Source organism: Pelmatolapia mariae, linkage group LG4 (assembly GCF_036321145.2).
Source record: "Pelmatolapia mariae isolate MD_Pm_ZW linkage group LG4, Pm_UMD_F_2, whole genome shotgun sequence".
Taxonomy (NCBI): domain Eukaryota; kingdom Metazoa; phylum Chordata; class Actinopteri; order Cichliformes; family Cichlidae; genus Pelmatolapia; species Pelmatolapia mariae.
Window position 1 is genome coordinate 9,785,715 of NC_086230.1, and position 17,917 is coordinate 9,803,631.

Genomic DNA, 17,917 nt, shown 5'->3' on the forward strand with positions numbered 1-17,917 from the left:
TTGGACCTTGTCCTTTTTTCCCTTCTCCCTTGTGCTCATTTCTCTTGCTGGCAGAGAAATGAGCACATCATCAAGATAAGAGGTGCAGAACATCAACAAGAGTTTACCGCAGCTTGAACGTCAGACTGAGACTTGTTGAGTGTAATTCGGAGGAGGTGGAACTGCTCATACTTGCATCCCAGAGGATAAAAAGTAAGTGCATTCGATAAAGGTTGGGTCAGGCTTGTGAATCTATTTATATTTTGGTTTGATGTCTAATAATAGACATCAAAATAATGTTCGGAAGTGGTAAAAACCTCTCTAACCACCCATCACTTGCTCACATGTGAGCAAGTGATGGGGCAAAGTTGAGGACCCGAGGCCTTTTTATCCTGTGCTAAAACTGCCAAAAAGGTCATATTTAAATCTCTGGTGCTGGAACAAAGACTCCACTGTGTAATGCGGGAAGTGCTCCTCAGCTATCACAAGTGGCTATCTGACTGTCTCTCACCTCTAATCTTAACTGGTTATAACCGGCAATCGTGTTGTGTGACGGCGCTCGCTCCGTCTCCTTTTCTGTCCTGGCCTCGCCTCCATGTTGCAGCTGGTTTTTCCTCCAAGCTTTGCAACGGCTCACTCATTTCCCTGCTTTGTTCTGGCATGTTTATACACTCCCTTCTCCTCCTGTGCTCTTCACACGAGCTACTGTCAAACCTCTTCTTCCTTTTGTCTCTTCCATGCTGTGACCTCTGTCATATTAGCTTCCATTTCTCCATGCTTGATTTGCAGACTTTTAATGCGTTTCAGACAAACTTCTCCTCCCGACTGACAGTTTTGCAGTCAAACATGCGTGAAATGTATTTTACTCTTTTTTGTTTCAGGATTAAAGACCTGCCACATCAAAGGACGGTTAAACAAAGGAGGACCGAATCCTCGTGTGGATTACTATAATGAATATGGCCCTTTCATCCAAGAACCTGAAATCCCTTTCTCCCCTCCTGTTCCTCTTTTATGCCCCTCTCACCTGTCTGTGCCAGTCAGCCAACAGCACCTCAACCAGTACCACAACCACCACCACAACCGTTTCCTCAAATGTTACATCCCTGATCGGAGTCCGAGGCTGCGGTGACGGGCTGCATCCCATGTACAGGTATCTGTGTGACCGCCGGGCAGCATGGGGGATTGTGCTGGAGACCCTGGCCACTGCGGGCTTCCTGCTAAGTATAGGGCTCCTCTTAACCCTGCTGATCTGGTCCCTGTGTGTCTGCATCTCATCCCGCCAAAATCGCAACAACAACATCGGAGGCATGGTGACCTCCATGTCCTTGTTCCTGTTGGCCACGGCGGGGATCTTCGGCATCACCTTCTCTTTCATCATCAGTCTCACCCCGCAGACGTGCCCCACTAGGCTGTTCCTCTTTGGCGTGCTCTTCTCGCTGGCCTTCTCCTGCCTGCTGGCTCGCTGCCTAGCTCTGTTGGGCTTTGCAGCAGCTCGAGGCTGGGGAGAGCCTGCTGTGGCTCTGGGGCTCTTCGCTGTGCAAGTTATCATTGCCACAGAGTGGCTGATCATCGTGTTGGTCCGGGATAACAAGCGCTGCGAGTACAGCCAGGGGGAATTCGTCATGCTACTGATCTACGTCCTGTGCCTACTGGCTATCAGCTTGATCCTTTCCCTGCACCTCCTGTGCCGCAACTATTGCACTTACAGCTACAGCTACACAGGACCCATCAACCAGCAAGGGAAGCTGCACAGTGGGCTGGTCTTCGTCACACTGCTTCTCTCTGCCTGCATCTGGGTGGTGTGGATCACTATGCTCACCAGGGGGAACCCCGAGCTGGGCCGTCGGCCAAATTGGGACGACCCAGTAATTAGCATTGCCTTGGTAGCAAATGGCTGGGTGTTACTGATTGGGCATGGGTTGTCCCAGGTCGCCTTCTTCTGCAATGGGGAGGTGAAGTCCAAGGATCTCCCTTTGAGCTTTGCAGGATGGACCAGCCCCAATGCTGATATACCAGGACTAGGAAGCCAGAAGGAGGGGAAAGACAACGGAAGCTTTGAGAATGACTTGGAGAACAAGAGAGGTGAGATGCTGTTGTGTTGATTTAAAAAAAAGTGTGAATTACGGTTAGATGATTAGGGACATAAAGATAATATGATTATTGAAATTACCTTTTGAAATCAACTATTTAAATTCTCACCCCCTTCCTAACCACATCTGGTTGACTAGCAATCCAAGAGATATCTCATTTTCTTTGACAAAGACCTAAAAATACCAGTAAATATTCACATATGTACAATAGAGCTGGTAAACTAGAATTTTAGCATTTAAGGATTTATACTAAGTGACGTGTACAGAAGAATTCAGGATCTACCTGAGATTTTAAAAGATGCTCATCAGTACAAGCCTATTATTCTCAGGATTTTATAGGATATGATGATTATTTAATAAAAGACCACCTGGGATCCACTCTAATCGGCAATGATTATTTCTTTTTAATCAATTTAATGCCCCACTTTTTTGCATGAGTCACTCCTCATCAGGCTTCCTCTGATCCAAACACAAAGGGCCACGAAGCAGGAACTACTCATTCAAAATCAATTGCACCAGTTAGCATTACTCATTACTTAGTTTTAGGTGTAAGTACTTCTTTATGTCTCCTTAAGTAACGTGATGTGTCCTAATCAAAATCTCAGTGGTTCCTTATTACTTCCTCATTAGTTTACTACGACTCCTTAGATTAGGAGCCAAATCTACATCATCTAACTAAAGTTTGCGTGCACCACAGATCCATAAAGGATGTTGTTTCGTCTTCTCCCAGGTCTCGTTTTAAAGGCATAAAATCCAGGAAAAAAACCAGAATAGACTAACTATGATCAATAAGGACACATTAGCCAAATGGCTTTCCTCAAACATGAGGCAAAAATGAACCCAACCTTAGAAAATGACTTCTGCTATCTGTCAGCTCAGCTCTCACTGTGCGCCGTTATGATGAACGCATATAATGGCTCTATAATTAGCTGACTGTGTAACGCGTCTCCCTTCAGGCCGGAGAGCGGAGCAATCGCTGCGATCGCCCTACGAGTCGGGATTCTCCATGACGGTGAGTACTGAAGGATAAACCATCCGACTCCTGCTAGTCCAACATTCAACAGTGTGGCCTTTTAACTACGTGACTGAGCTATATTGTAGGATTAATTGGACTTTATCGAGGGTCTTAATTGCAGCGACGTTTTGTGTTTCAGGAAATCGACACTGACAAAGATTACACCATTCCTCGCCCTCAGACCACCAACTACAATGAACCCTACGATGAATATTATGGACGTGAATAAAACCTTATCTGAATAAGGCCGTACACACACACGCGTACACAAAAGCTGAAGGTAGCCCACCTCATGGCCTAATTTGTACTTTAATGTGCAAAATGTAAATATTTTTAGTATTATAAGAAATGGTGTTTTAAGTGTGTTAGTAGGATTTAAAATCATATGTCGCACCCAAAGAGAGCAGGCTCAGCAGCATGACTCATCTGCTTGAGTTTCATCATCGAGGCTGGACGGGTTCAGATAGTCCAGCTTTGTTCAGGCAAATCCACGGGACGAATTCTCAACAGTGGGGCGTCTCAGTCACGGTGTGTGTTGCTACTCGGAGATGGCAGATAATAGCCCTGAGGTGACAGGAGGCGTGAAAGTGTCGCTCTGAAGGTGCCAAACTGCTGAGCAGAGACATCCACGAAGGAACGAGAGGACAACTGAGAGGAACGAGAAGAGAGAACGAGGTGAGAAAGGAAAGGAAGGTGGGATCAGACGAAATGAGAGAAGACAGGAGGAGATAGGACAGGAGACCTGTCAGCGCTGTGGGAGGGCTCGTGCCATCACTGATCAGCATCTTCATATTCAAAGTTACGTCACAGTTACACGTTTCTGCAAAACAACTGGAGTGATGTAGAAATATACAACATAGGCATCTTTTTCTTCCCATAACACTTTAGAATATGGCCTGAGGCCAAGTGCGTAATTCCTCTGTGATTAAACGGAATGTCAATACTTTATTTGAAATTATAACGTAATTATATTTACCTACAAATACTTAAAGGTAGGCACACAGGAATAAGGGGGTAACAAATCAGGTTTTTATAGGAAACAAAGAAAAACTTATACTGCAAGTAAAGCTAAGTAGTCTGTAAGTAATTTTAGTGAATGTAAGCATGCAGATTCTGCAAATTTGATGGTATTTGTTTTTTCTTGTAAGGCAGAACAGTCCTCAACACATTTATATTGGTAAAAGAAAAGCACAGTTGAATAACAGAACATCCATCCTGCAAATCAACATAATGAATATTAAATAAACAGGCAAGAAAGGCAAGATGAATCCACTCCATAATACAGCCTGTGCTGAAAACTACAGTGTGTTTAGGACATATGATTTTTGTTTTTTTCTGTAAAAACCCAACTTGTTCTCACCTTATTCTAGTGTGCCTACCTCTAAGTATTTGTAGCTAAATGTAATTACATTGTAACTTTAAAAAATGCACTAAAAGTCCATTCAATTACAGGAGAATTATGCTCTTAGTCACATATTATAAAGTGTAACCTTTTTTATTTTACAAATGCTTGCATAATGTGTTCAATAAAAAGGACTTCTACATAAAGGATTTCGTTCTGTCAGAGCTCAGTTTTTTCTTTATGTCCACTTAATAATTTGAATGCCTCCTTGCAGTAAACAAACACTTGTGTACAGGGAGCAGCCACCAGGGGGCAACGTCGTAACAAGTCATAGTAGATGACTAGGTAGATGTAAAACCTTTTTAGTAGCAACATACTATCATAGTCACCGTTTCATTTACAAGAGGCAGAATGTGCAATAAGAAACTCATCCCTCTGTAATACACGGGAGAGAAGATGATTCAGTGTGCCATTTGTTTTTTTGCCCCCTCCCTTCCTCCATCCGATGGCCTGTAGTGATTTGCCATCCACAAAAGGTCAGTCCCCCACTTCAAAAGATGCAATCTCTCACACACCTCCTCCTCTGTCAGACAGGCTTCTGCCTATTCTTCCAATTAGCCCAACTTCAATTACTCAGCAAGAGCGTGCCATCAAATTGGCAATTGGCCTCTTGTGCATTAGTGCAATTAGCAGGGATATGAGGTTTCCTGCCACATCCAACCCATTTACGGCCATTAACTCTAGATGCAATTAAAGATTGTTCCAGTTTGTTTCCCCCTTGGCAGTGATGAGCAAGTTTGGAGGTGGTGGAAGAGCTTATCACACAGTAAATTTGGTCTGGAGGAGTAAAAACAAAAAGAAAATAAAACAAAAGTCAAGAGTTAACTGCAACGCAGCACTGCTGAGCTGCATTAAACGGTGGGCATGTGGCGCCTCCATCAATCATCCGGCTCACGCCCCACAGAGGAGGCCACGTTTCTGGACGGTCTGAGGAGGGATTCTTTGTAAGCTTGTTATCTAAATATTGCAGCATTCAGTTGACTCCCCAACTTCTCATGTCTAATGAGAAACTCCCTTATCTCTTCTTGGTATAGGGTTTTGTTCTATTTAAAGCAAGCTCGCTCCTGATTGGATAACTTCACTTTAGACAAACACTGCAAAGAAAATGATAAGACTGACACAATCATGGGAAGGAAATAACATAATGGCTGCCAGCTCAACAAATCCAGAACCCTATCTGAGAATGTGCTCTATCACCTTCTGATAACTGTGAGGTATGAGGGTCACTGCATCAAGAAGAAAAAACGGGAGTCAGTGAGTGCCTTCAATTTCTGAGGATCTTTCAAAGTTTCTTTAGACAATGTCTGCCTTCTTCACTCATTCTCAGTTCAGTCCTTTTACGCTCCCCCCCCCCCCCCCCCCCCCCCTCCTTTAATCCACTTAACACTAACCTATGAATAATTAAAACACAAGAAAGTTTTCTCTCCATTAGATAATATAGCAATTTTAAAGTGTAACTTCAGACAATTTGTTACCAGCAGCCTGTCAAAAAAACACAATTTGTTTAGTTGAATCTATGAAAAATGGATAACAGTGTGTCCTTAAAAAATGGACAAGTGGAGGACGAAAGAAGTGGCAAGCCTTGTAAAAAATATCTACACCAGACGAGCAGACATGACGCAGGACCTGAGAGATGCATCTAGCCCTTCAGTTGATCAGTTTGTTTGTGAAATGAGGGAGAAAAGGCCGAGGTCGCCAAAATACACAAGAACCTGACTGGAAATCAGTGGCAACTGGTCTGATGGAGTGATGGATCCAAATTTGACATTATTGGTCCAAATTGTTAATATGCAGAGAGGTCGTCGGGACAATATATAACAGAGAGTGTCTACAGCCGGCCGTCATGGTTGGGCTGCATTTCAGCCAGCGGTGTTGGAGCTTATCAAAGCTGAAGGAAACTGGATGCAGAAAAGTGCCACGAGATTTAGATCAAAATGTCTGATTGGCAACGGCTTCATTTTAAAGCATGACAATGATCCCAAACTGACTGCCAATGCAGTAAAAGCAGACCTGGATAGAAAAAAACACAGTGGAGCACCGTCAGTCATGGATTGGCCTCCCCCAGAGCCCGGACCTCAACATTACTGAAGCAGTGTGGGATCATGTTGACAGAGAACAGAACAAAGCCGACGACCTTTGAATGTCCTTCAAGAAGCCTGGAGACCTATTCCTGAAGACTACTTAAAGAAATGACAAGAAAGTGTTGAATAAAGGTGGTCACACCAAATATCGACTTTCAAGCTTCTTAGAATCGTACAAACTCTGTTTTTGCCTTATAGACTGTAGTTACATGTATGTTTTCACAGATCACTGCACCTATTTCGCATTTCCTTGCAAAATATTTTAAAAAAGGAATGAAGGACAGCTCAAAACTTTTGCACAGTACTGTATGCAATTCTAAAATTTGGTTGTTTGGGGAAGAAAAAAGTTCCTGGCTTCAGATTGTGACACAGAGTGGATGTAAAGTTGATTCGGTTGCAGTTTTTAAACAGAGCTTAAATGTGTTTTTCAACCCTCAGCTTCACGCAGCTTTCTCCTGCACTTCAGAAATAATGCACAGCAAACATCTCCAGTTTCCAACCCACCTCTGTGCACTTTAAGGAACTGCAGCTCGGAAATTACTCAGGATTTGCTTAGTTTCAATAAATACACTAAATTTACTGGAGGTCATGTGTGAGCAGAACTGGGTGATCGTATACGGAGCGAGAGGCAGGTATGAGTGTGAGGGCCTGCGACACTAAAAGCCAGAAAAGCCAATAACAAATCAAAGACGGGTATAAAAACCAAACAGTTTATTATTATATACATTCAATAATAATGAAGAGAATAAACAGAAGGCAGACACAAGAATGGCAAAATAAAACATTGTGAGAAAATACAAGTCACTTACTTAATTTTTAAAAAAATCACTTGGATAAATGAGCCTTTGAGAGCATGTGACAGGGAGGAGGAAAGGGAAAAAACTTCACATGCAATTTAAACCCATTTATTAAACTGCTGTACAAAAACTCCCACTGGGTTGACTTCTTGAGTGCAGTGCAGGGAGTCGGGGTGGGGTGTGGGGGGTGTGGGGTAGGGGGCATCGGCAGCCAGCAGCTGAGGATGACTTTTGTTTTCAGTCCGTGTCCCTCGAGCGCACCTGTGCGGTTACTTCGCAGCTTTTCAAAATAAGATTAACTCCCAATTAGAGGAGGCAAAAAACCAAAACAACAACAAACAAACAAACAAACCAAAAAAAGCGAGCGAAAGCAGCTGCGCCGCGGTCGCTGCTCAACAACGGCGCCGTGACTGCAGCTTGTTGCCAGCTGGATGAGCGAGGCGGAGAGCTTTCTAAATGAGCATCTCTGTGGGCAGGTTCATAATAATAACACTAACACGGCTCTGTGCAGAAGCTTTTCACCGGGGTGGACTAATGCTGTTATTCTTAACATTTTAAGGGTTTTAATCTTAAAAAAAAAAAAAACCCACAGAGGGGGCAGACAGGTGATTACCATGAGGACCACACAGCAGAGAGCATAGATAACCCAGATTTACTGAAGTGGACTGGACTGACCCCCCCCTCCCCACAATCCAGACACTGTGCAGGGCCTGAACCGAGAGCAGCCGTCACTGCTGTCACCCCGCATCACACATCATCCCAGGTTCTCTCTCTTTCTTACTCCCCCCGCTGTGTAAACACGCCACGCTCCACCTCGTCTTCCTCCTCCAGCACTGCGATTTGAGTTCATGCACAAAAAAGAAAAGAAAGACTCGACAACCTTCCTCTCTCGCAAAAAGCATGCATGCATAGCAACACTTGTGGTAATACTTGTAAGGAATAATAAGAAAAACAAAAAAAACAAGGAGGTAATGCTCATCAAAAATACTCATTGGACCCACTGCACACAGTTTCACAATCATACAAAAACAAAATAACCCCCACCCACCCTGTCCTTGCACTGTACTACCCCCCTTCCCCCCAAAGAAAGGAGCAGAGTGAGAGGGAGAGACAGTGGGGGACGCTGTGATTCTGTCAGCTGATGATTAATGGCTCAGCTTCTCACCTTCACCATCACTGCCACAAAGTCCCTTCACTGACTGCCCACACATTGTTTCATTGTTCCACAAAAAAAAAAAAAAAAAAAAAAAAAAAAAAGGGTGGACACTGCTGGGCCTCTGGACCCCTTTTGACATCGTGCCGCCCCCCCCACCCTCCCCTCCTAATTTACTTTTTAATTTGGCCCTTCAGGAAAATGCACTTTGAAATATCCTCTCGGTCTACCTGCCTCTCCGTGCATCCCTCATGACTCCATCTGCTCTGATTTCCCTTGTCTGCAGCAAACACCTCTGCATCTGCACTGTGTGCTCATGTGTTAGTGCAAAAAAAAAAAAAAAAAAGCTAATAAATGACACTTAAGACCAAATTAAACCCAGCAGTGTCATTATATTCTGCAGGCTGGATTAAAGGTGTATTCCCTGTCTTGCAGACATTGCTTTTATGACATTTCCCAGGGTTGCTGCTACGACGCTGTACAGCTTCAACCCACACATTTAAAAAAAAAAAAAAATACAGCTAAAGGATAAAGGCAGAAAAACACACAAAAAAAGAAATGTGCTTTCCTCTGAAAATCTTTGGAACCGAAAAAAAGGCAAATAATAGCAATAACAACGACAACAACCACATGAGAGTAAATGCAGATGCAACACATACAGGTCCTGCTGTGCCTTCAGGTGCACCAGGAAAGCTTTGAAACTATTCAGAGTGAACCATCCCAGAGAGCATGATGAGGGACTTAAGAGTTACATAATGATGTGGAAACCTAGTGAAAACACTGCATATAAATAGAAACAAAACCGATAATGAATCCCGTCTCTGTGCTTCCCTGCACTCTCTCTGTTCTGCTGAGTCGAGATCACACACCATTTCCCGAACGATGGCCAGGAGGGATCGGCGTCCGTTCGACTGACAGGTTATTTGTTTCCCAACGCGGGTGCTGCGGGTGCTGAAGCTAGTTCCACTCGTGTCCTGTGGATCTTTTCGATGTGATCGGCAGGAACTTCTGACGGTTTAGGAGATAGAAACGAGTCCTTTATTTCTCCTTTTGGAAGAAGCAGACTTGAGGACGAGGCCTTTAAAAAGACGGTCGTGATGTCTCCATGTTGGAGTTGCACTTGCAGTAATGACTGGAGTATGTGCAGGCGAGCATTAAGGACAAACAAACTCAAAATCACTGAGCCACGTGGTGTTTTTTGTTTGTTTTTTCCGACATGATGACACGTCTGCGGCAGGCAAAACAAACGAGGTACTGCAGAAAAAAAAAGACTTTTTTTTCCTTGTCTTTTTTAAACAGTCTCTTTGTGTTTCCTTTTACATTTGGCCAGGACGTTTTAAACATTAGAAAAATGACCCCCCCAAAAAAGACATGCCATATAAGTTCGAAGTTATTAAGAGAACAAAAAAAGTGGTTTCTGTCAGAAGTTTCCTCCAGCTGAAAGTTGAATGTTCCAGCGTGGCAAAAACAAGAATAGCTCCTACATCCTCTGCATTTGATTCTTTTTTTTCAGTATTACATGATGCTAACATCAGAAGGATGTAGGGGGGAGCAGCTCTATATCAACGTAGTGTTTAAAAACAGAAGTACCTTTTTCTAGTATCATTTAGTGAAGTCTGACACTAAAGGAAAGTGTAGAGGAATCTATACTTGGTGGTAAATGTAAGAGTGTGTGTGTGTGTGTGTGGTTAGGTCTGACAGGGCAGTGGATAAACTGGAAGTTCGGATATTTTTAGGGACAAAAAAATAAAAAAAAGATTTTGTAGTGTGCAGGATGTCATAGGAACAACAGCAGTCTGTCTCCTTCCAGGTCCTGTAGTGTTTTTTCTTAAAAAAACAAAAACAAATCAAACAAAAAAAGCATCCCAAACTGTGTCCTGTTGCTCCAGCTCTTTATACACGGGATACACTCCTGGCAGTTTTGTTGTTTTGGGGGTTTTTGTCATCATTTCCATGTCAGTGATGGACACAAAAGTACAGGAACTGAGTTTGAGTTGATGATGTGGCAATGACTTCTCTCGCCACAAGACAAAAAAAAGGAAAAGAAAATAATAAAAGGGGTTGTTGCTATAATCTGCCTGCAGAAAAAAATGTAGGGGAGCTCCTGCCAAGCAAAGAGCCTGAAAAAGGGTTTTGGACCAAAGTGAAATTCCTTGGATGTGATTTGTGGTTTTAGTAAGGAGCAAACCTACTGTATCCCGCCCGGTATAAACTGGCCTGAAAGACACAGAAGGGACAACAGAGTCATGAAAGTAGACATATACACATCATTTAAGAAGAAAAAAAAGTGCTGAATGCATCTATAAAAAGCTGCTATTACACCGTTTACAAGAAACGTACTGACTGAACTAGAATTCACCCAAGACCGCAAACGCCTCCATTTATTTGTTCTTCAAAAAAATTCAGTGACATAAATGTGGCGCAACATCTTGCAAAAAGATGGACGAGAAAAAGTCGAGTGAGGTCACGACGTAGGATTTTCAATTCATGATTAACACGGTCAAAAAAACACACAATGCTATCATCAAAACTACAATATGTCACTGTCAACACTTACACATTTTGATTCCCATTTATGGTCTTGATGGGGGGGCAACACATTTTATTGCTGGTTTCAAATATCAAAATATTTTATTTAAAAAATACAGCTGATCTGATTCTCCCAACCAATCACACCTCAGATCCCTGATTCAAGCTTCCTCATGGCGGCTTTTATCAAACTCACAAAGTGAAATAGTTAATAAATAGAATTGCAAAATTTTTATTAAAAAAAAAAAAAAGTCCACAATGACACCACAACGTACAGATTAAATATCTAACTCCTCATTTTTTCCCCAAGAGTTTTTCTTGTTCACTTACACAGATGTTTGCCAAATATCTCAGAATCACTGCATCGTGATAACTTCGTTATCTTATCCAAAACCCTTCAGTTGATCCAAAACACTGCAGTGACGAGAAAAGGCACATAATATTTGTCCTTCTCCTGACACACAAAGGCTACGTTCACACTGCAGGTCTTAATGCTCAATTCCGATTTTTTGATCAAATCCGATTTTTTTGTCTGCTTGTTCACACTACAAATAAAATGCCACAGCAAACGCGCTCTAGTGTGAACGCTCAAAGCGGCCCGCATGTGCAAAAGAAGACGTCACACACAACGCGCTCTGTTTAGACCCAGAGCAAACAATATTGTTTAACTGATGGCCCTTAATATAAAGACTTCGGACTTTACGTTTCCCAATTTTTGCTTTAAGTTATTTTGTTATTTACATAATAATGTAAATAACCTAACAATTATCCTTATTGCTGTTTTAGAGGAGTGGTGCTTCAAAGGATAGTTGCAGATTTCTGTCAGAATCTGCAGATTATACAGTACAAATAAAATGTTCACGTTTCTCCAACGTTGTCTTCCCAACAGTTTCACTGACATCTACACTGGATGGCCAGGAAGCGTTCGCGATGTCTTCTCCGGCGCTGATAATTGGCGTCTGTCTTGTGTCAGTGACGTAAAAGACGGATTTAATGCAACATGACCGTTCAAACAGCAGTCACTTTCTAAAACATTGGATATGTATCGGATTCAGTACCACATATGAAAGTGACCCAGATCGGATTTGTGCCGTTCACACTGTCATACCATGATCGGATATGGGTCGCATAGGGTCAAAAAAATCGGATTTGATGCGCTTTCGTCTGCAGTGTGAACGTAGCCAAAGTCTTTAACAGTCAGGACCCATCTTATTTTAAAGACATCATACTATCACATTTTCCCAGTAAAGCACATGACCTTCATGTTGCAGGCTAACTTGGTGTTTCTAGAGTTTCTAAAAGTAGAATTTGAAGCAAAGCTTCAGCTTTCAGGCCCCTCTGCTGCTGAACCAGCTCCTATTTTGGAGTTGGTAGACTCTATTGTTAAGATTAGTCTTCAAACTTTCAGCCATGGTGGATCAGGTGACCCTGAACCATCAGGGTCATGCTGCTGTAGGCTCAGACTGCTGGCTGACTGACTTCCCCTTCATGCTCCCTCCACTTCCTTTAAACAGGGAGTTCTTCGTTCCAACAGTCACCTCATCAATAGATTGTTATAAGCTGGTGCTACATAAACAAAACTGAACTAAACTGAACATAATGTGGCAGTGTCGCACACCCAGTTATTCCATTATTCCCTCCCTACTATTCTACTTATGTTGTAGAGCTTGTGTCTGTTTACTCACCATGGCTCCCACGCCGTAGGCAGCAGCCGCCGGAGCTAAAGCGTGGTATGGATCTGTAGTGTACACCCGGCCATAACTGGCAACAAAAACACAAGAGATTACTTAACAAGGTCAAAATAAGTCTGGCAACTATGAACTTTGCTGTTGTCCTGTTTTGGAGAGCTTCCTTTCTAATCTCCCTTTGAACCCTAGCAGGCGGCCTAATTTTGAAACTTAAACGCACAGGTTTAAAATCCACAGAAAGAATAAATGCACCTTTTGCAGTTGCTTCAGCACAAACAGAAGTGGACGATGACTTTTAACGCGCAAAAATAAAACTGGTTGATGAGCATCTGTAGAAGAGCCCATTTTCAGTCATATATCAAAGTTATTGCCTCATTGTGCTAAAAACCAGGCAACTGCAGCATTAATCCATCAAACACTTTAAAATATATTTTATTTCTATCCAGCTAAAAGCTTCGCATAGGCCAACAGCACGTCAGCTAATGCAAATCAACGTCCTGCCATGCAATACCTGTGCGCTGCCTGACATTAACCAGCCTGCAGAATTCGATTAACTCTAATAAAATTAAATGAATGAAAAGCGGATGAGGGGAAAGTCCTAGTACAGTCAAATGATAATTCTTCATGTCAACATTTTATTCTTTCCCCTCTTTCATCTTTTCTAGGAGCCACACATTGTGCAAACATTGGGTTGAAAGTGCAAATGCTCCCCCCACTGCGTCCCAATGACAAAAACCCTCAGATACAAGATTACATGCAACTCTTGCCGGCTCTTACTGTTATCTTATCAAACTGTTATCCAACATAAGTGAACCTTAAATCCCCAAACTCGATTAAAAGTTTTCTCTCTTATCCAAAATAAATAAATAAATAAAAAAGCCCCCAAAACACAATGAAGGATCGGAGCTTTTCAGAATATTAACGCTTCACCTCGGGAGCTCTGCTGTACAGTTTAGCGTGTCTATGTGTATATTTGTGTGTCCTGCCTTGACCTCACCTGTCACTGTAGGCAGCAGCTGCAGCGGTTGCCCCGGTTACAGCCGCAGGCTGGGCGTAGCGATAGGCAGCAGCGGCGGCAGCAGCAGCCGGGTAGCCTCCCTGAGAGAGACACATACAGCAGAACTAACTCGCACGCCTCTGAGGAGGAAGATACCTGAGCTACGGTGTGTCAAGGAGGAGGGGCGGGAGAGATGCAACAAACTGACATTTGGTTCAGAAGTTACGAATACTTTCTTCTGTGTATTCAGAGCACAATTACTTTCTTAGGGTGTACGATAAACATACAGTTTGTGTCAGTATATTGCATATGCATACGGGGGAAAGGAGGAGGTGGTGGGGCGTGATGGAGGAAATGTTTTATCAGTGAGACAGGGAGAGGAAATTGGACTGTCGAAGTCGAGTTAGATTGTATTATTACCGCTACGGGAGAGGGGGAGGTAAAAAAAAAAAAAAGTAGTGGAAGACAAAATGCTCACACAGCTGAGGCCATATAGAAACCTCAGTGTCGTGGGAAGATTAAAGTAATGAACAGATACATCAAGAGGACTCCTACAGCTTTAAGGACACTAACGGATGCTAGTGTTGCATTTCCAGTGGTGATGGAGAGTATTTGCTTATGACAAAAACAATATTTGTTATTAGAAGTGTTTCTTTTGCATGGATTTAGAACAAAGACAACAGAGAGAAAGACTGAAAAAAGAAGGAAACAAAAAGGTCACACACACTGACACACCCACACAAGCCTAGACTGACACTAAAATCATCTCCTTGCACTGAGACTGCATGCATGACCCAAAATTACAATCCAGACCTCCTTAAAAAAAGAAAAACAAATAAAAAGAAACAAAACAATCCCACTGCATTTGGACCTGATCAGAATGGAGAATATCCAAGCACAACAGAAACATCCCAGCATTCTCAGCGATGGCTACGAGACACGGAGCAGAGGGAGGCAGGTGGGGTACAAAATGTTTATTAGTGGGAGAGAGCAAGGCTTTCTGGGTAAGTGGAGGGAAAGAAGGAGCAGTAAAACAACACGCCGGCATGCAGCAGCTGATCAGCACATGCTTCAATAATCATCCTGGGGGTGTGCAGTTAATTCAGGAAGAGACCATGTTCTCCATTTCAGCTTGAGCCCCCTCTGGGCAGAAGGCTTTCAGGGCATTTCATACCACTGACTAACGTTCACGGGACACTGCTGTAAAATCACAGCCTCAGATTTAGAAACAAAAAGATTACAACACAAGGCACTTCTAGTTTATCATAATCTGATAATAATAATATGGTGGCATCCAATTGGAAATATAGTTTGTGTTTTAATTTTTGGAAAACGCAGTACAGTCAAAGGTTTAGATATACTTGTAAAAGACATCTATGGTATATTAAAGCAGTACTGGGGCAATTATTTCTGCAGCCAAGTTTAAATAAACATTTTTAAATAAACCTGATTACGTGAAAGCATATATTAAAACAACATTTCTGAAAAAAAGCAGCACTAGAGTATCTGCATTCACTGCCTTGTGAAAAAGGTGCAAAATACAATGATTTGTAAATCATTTACAGCTTATTTTCGATACAAAACATGAAATATTGAAACTTAGGAATGTTGCACCATGTTGCATCACCTGGTCCTGTAAAAAAAAACTGTTTTGTGTCTGGACTGCAGGGAGGTCAGTTTAGCACCAGAGGGGTGTACTATGAACCATGATTAGTGGCTTAGTGGGCCATGTCGAGCTCCGAGTATGCTTTAAACTACATTTTGCACCATATACTGAGTAATTACTTGACAGATGTTGTACTTACTAAGCCACTAATCTACCTCGTTAGCTGTGAGATATTCCTTTAGTTGGTTTTCTAGCGTTACACAATTTTTCCAATCATTTGTTGTACCTGCTCCAAAACAAAACAGAAAAGTTTCTTGCCTAAAATTCAAAACTACAAACTTTTCAAACTACATTCCTCTGTTTCCTTTTAAATCATTTACAAATCATTGCACTCTTTTATTTGCATTTTAGGTCAAACTTTCTAAAAAACAAAACAAAAAACAAACAAACGAGTGGTGACAGGTCAAAAAAACAGAAGCACAGGACAACCAGATTTCTGCTTGGTGGTGATGTGGAGGGGGAAATCTCAGCAAACCACTTCCTGCTGAGTTATGATCTGAATCACTAAATTCAGCATGATTTTCACTGAGTAAATTAGAGGCCTCAGTAGATTAAAATAAACAATAAATAAAGGGACATTGCTACCATATGAGCATGCTCAGTGCAGGCCTCATCCCTTACCTCTGGTTTCAAAATAGCACGAGTCAGTCTCATGAGGTTAACCTGTATTGTACAGTCATGTGAAAAGCAACGTTGTTTACTGGACTCTATGCAGTGCTGTGAAATATTCAGTGTTATGCTTCCATTAAAGCCTGGATTATAAGCCGCTGGCCGAGTAGTTATACCTGTTATGCTTCTGGGCGCACGTGTAGTTGGTGTGTTGTGATGTAAATTATCCATGGACGAGTCTGCACAGGCCCTCACGCTAATCATGTGATGATATTCAAGTTTGGGTGTATGCATTTGTGAAATAGTGTTACATCCCAGTTAGATTGCTTTGTATTTGTGTGTGGAAACGTGCTTGTGAGTCCTCAAAAGTTAAACAAATCACTCGTTTGTGCATGTTTGTAAACCTTTTGAGGCAACTTTCTCTCCATATAGATTATTGGCCATAATCCACAGCACCACGTTTTGTGAATTGGGTTTCTTGGGCACTGTGGAGTCACCGAGTCACTCATCAACCCTCTGTATACCAAAGTACTCTAGAGTCAAATGAGAGGCCATCTGACTGCTAAAGCTTGGCTCAAACCGGTCATGGAGCAGGAAAAGGAGCAAATCAGCAGAATGGCTGAAAAAAAAAAAAAAGAAGTATGAGCAAAACGCCTGCAAATCTAAACGAATAAAAGCAACGTTGTGAAGAAAAACAGGCCAAAATTCCTCCACAACGATGTGAGAGCCTGATCTCAGTAAACAGCTGAGGGCAAACAGAAAACGATCAAGTTATTGCTAAAGTTGGCGGATTTCTTCACAGGACTGCACCGAGTGAAAACTTCTCTTTTCTACATGACTGTAGGCCACTGATACTTACTAAAAATACAGTCAGCTTTTGTAGTTTATTTTTGACCAGTCTGAGTTTTCCTTGTATCTACTGAGGGATCTAAAAAAGAACATTAAAAAAACCAAGTGACATAAAAAGTCGATTTCCTGCCGTCTCAAATAAAGAGCAGCTGTAGAAATAATTAAGGAGCCCAAACTGCAGTGATATAAGTGTGTCTGACAAGTGAATGTAAACATTTGACCACAACTTTTACAACTGTATGCATACTGCCATCTTTTCCAACAAGAGAACAAAATAAGAGCAGGTGTCATTTTCCACCAAAACTAGCCAACCAGACAAAAGAGACCAGGTTCTCTTTTGAGCAGGAAAAAAAGCACTCCATACAATTTAGTACTTTTAGTTAAAAAACAAAACAAAACAAAGCTCTTTCCCACAACTGGAAAAACAAGAACAAAAAAGAAAAATCAGTGAGTTAGTAAAAGAATAAAGCAAAATTCAAAGCAGCGGTAATTTTTAAAACAACTAAAAGACAACATGTTCCAGATCAGATCAGAAGATGATTCATAAGATCAGAGGAGGTAGTACAGTAAAACAATGCACACTCAGGGTTTGGTGTTGAGTTGACCCTACCTGAGGCAATCTGGGACTAAGGACTGAGTCCTGAAACACTAGTCTATAGAGAGAACAGAAACAACCGTTGTCAACCTGGATACACACATGCACGCACACACTCATTCACTGACGCACGCTGCCGCATCCGCCTACAGAGCAGCCTTTGTAGTGGTGTTGTGGATCCCATCACACTATGTCATTTATTCAGTTTTATTTCATTTTTAAATGAACACAGCTGGTGCTCAGTTGTGTGATAACCAACACTTTTGTCGACGAAAAATAACGCTCATGCACAAAAGACAAAGGATCTTGTGCAGGTATGTGGCATGTCGTGCTTCTAAAGAGTTCTTCACCATTCACCATTATGGAGGCAGCTCTGTGCAGCGCATGACCGGACACACATGCAGAATCACCCCAAGAGGGAAAAAAACAAAAGAGCAGGAGAAAGCCGTGAGGGAGGGACAGAGATG

The 17,917-nt window shown here is 42.2% G+C and overlaps 2 protein-coding genes across 6 annotated transcripts in view; one reads left to right on the forward strand and one right to left on the reverse strand.

Moving 5' to 3' along the window:
- Nucleotides 1-935: 935 nt before the first annotated feature.
- Nucleotides 936-3,352, forward strand: LOC134625721 (retinoic acid-induced protein 3). The gene is made up of 3 exons (XM_063470972.1): nucleotides 936-2,061; nucleotides 3,026-3,081; nucleotides 3,224-3,352. Exons 1-3 carry the CDS (start codon nucleotides 936-938, stop codon nucleotides 3,311-3,313), a joined length of 1,272 nt encoding a protein of 423 aa, XP_063327042.1. The 3' UTR covers nucleotides 3,314-3,352.
- A 5,333-nt stretch (nucleotides 3,353-8,685) lies between these two features.
- The window catches only part of LOC134625951 (RNA binding protein fox-1 homolog 2-like), a 51,106-nt gene continuing 41,874 nt past the window's right edge, over nucleotides 8,686-17,917 (reverse strand). For 4 of the 5 annotated variants that reach the window (XM_063471363.1, XM_063471362.1, XM_063471361.1 and 1 more), the window contains 3 exons: nucleotides 13,732-13,832; nucleotides 12,732-12,807; nucleotides 8,686-10,734 (listed from right to left, as the gene is read on the reverse strand). In XM_063471363.1, coding sequence (XP_063327433.1) covers nucleotides 10,690-10,734; nucleotides 12,732-12,807; nucleotides 13,732-13,832 — 222 coding nt within the window. In that variant the 3' untranslated portion in view covers nucleotides 8,686-10,689. Of the gene's footprint in view, nucleotides 10,735-12,731; nucleotides 12,808-13,731; nucleotides 13,833-17,465; nucleotides 17,509-17,917 lie in introns of those variants that run through there. The other variant, XM_063471365.1, reaches the window with a different exon arrangement.

Coding starts and splice junctions, on each gene's coding strand:
- LOC134625721 (XM_063470972.1), top strand. CDS start 936: ATGGCCCTTTCATCCAAGAACCTGAAATCCCTTTCTCCCCTCCTGTTC. Junction 2,062..3,025: donor TGACTTGGAGAACAAGAGAG/GTGAGATGCTGT, acceptor GTCTCCCTTCAG/GCCGGAGAGCGGAGCAATCG. Junction 3,082..3,223: donor AGTCGGGATTCTCCATGACG/GTGAGTACTGAA, acceptor TTTGTGTTTCAG/GAAATCGACACTGACAAAGA.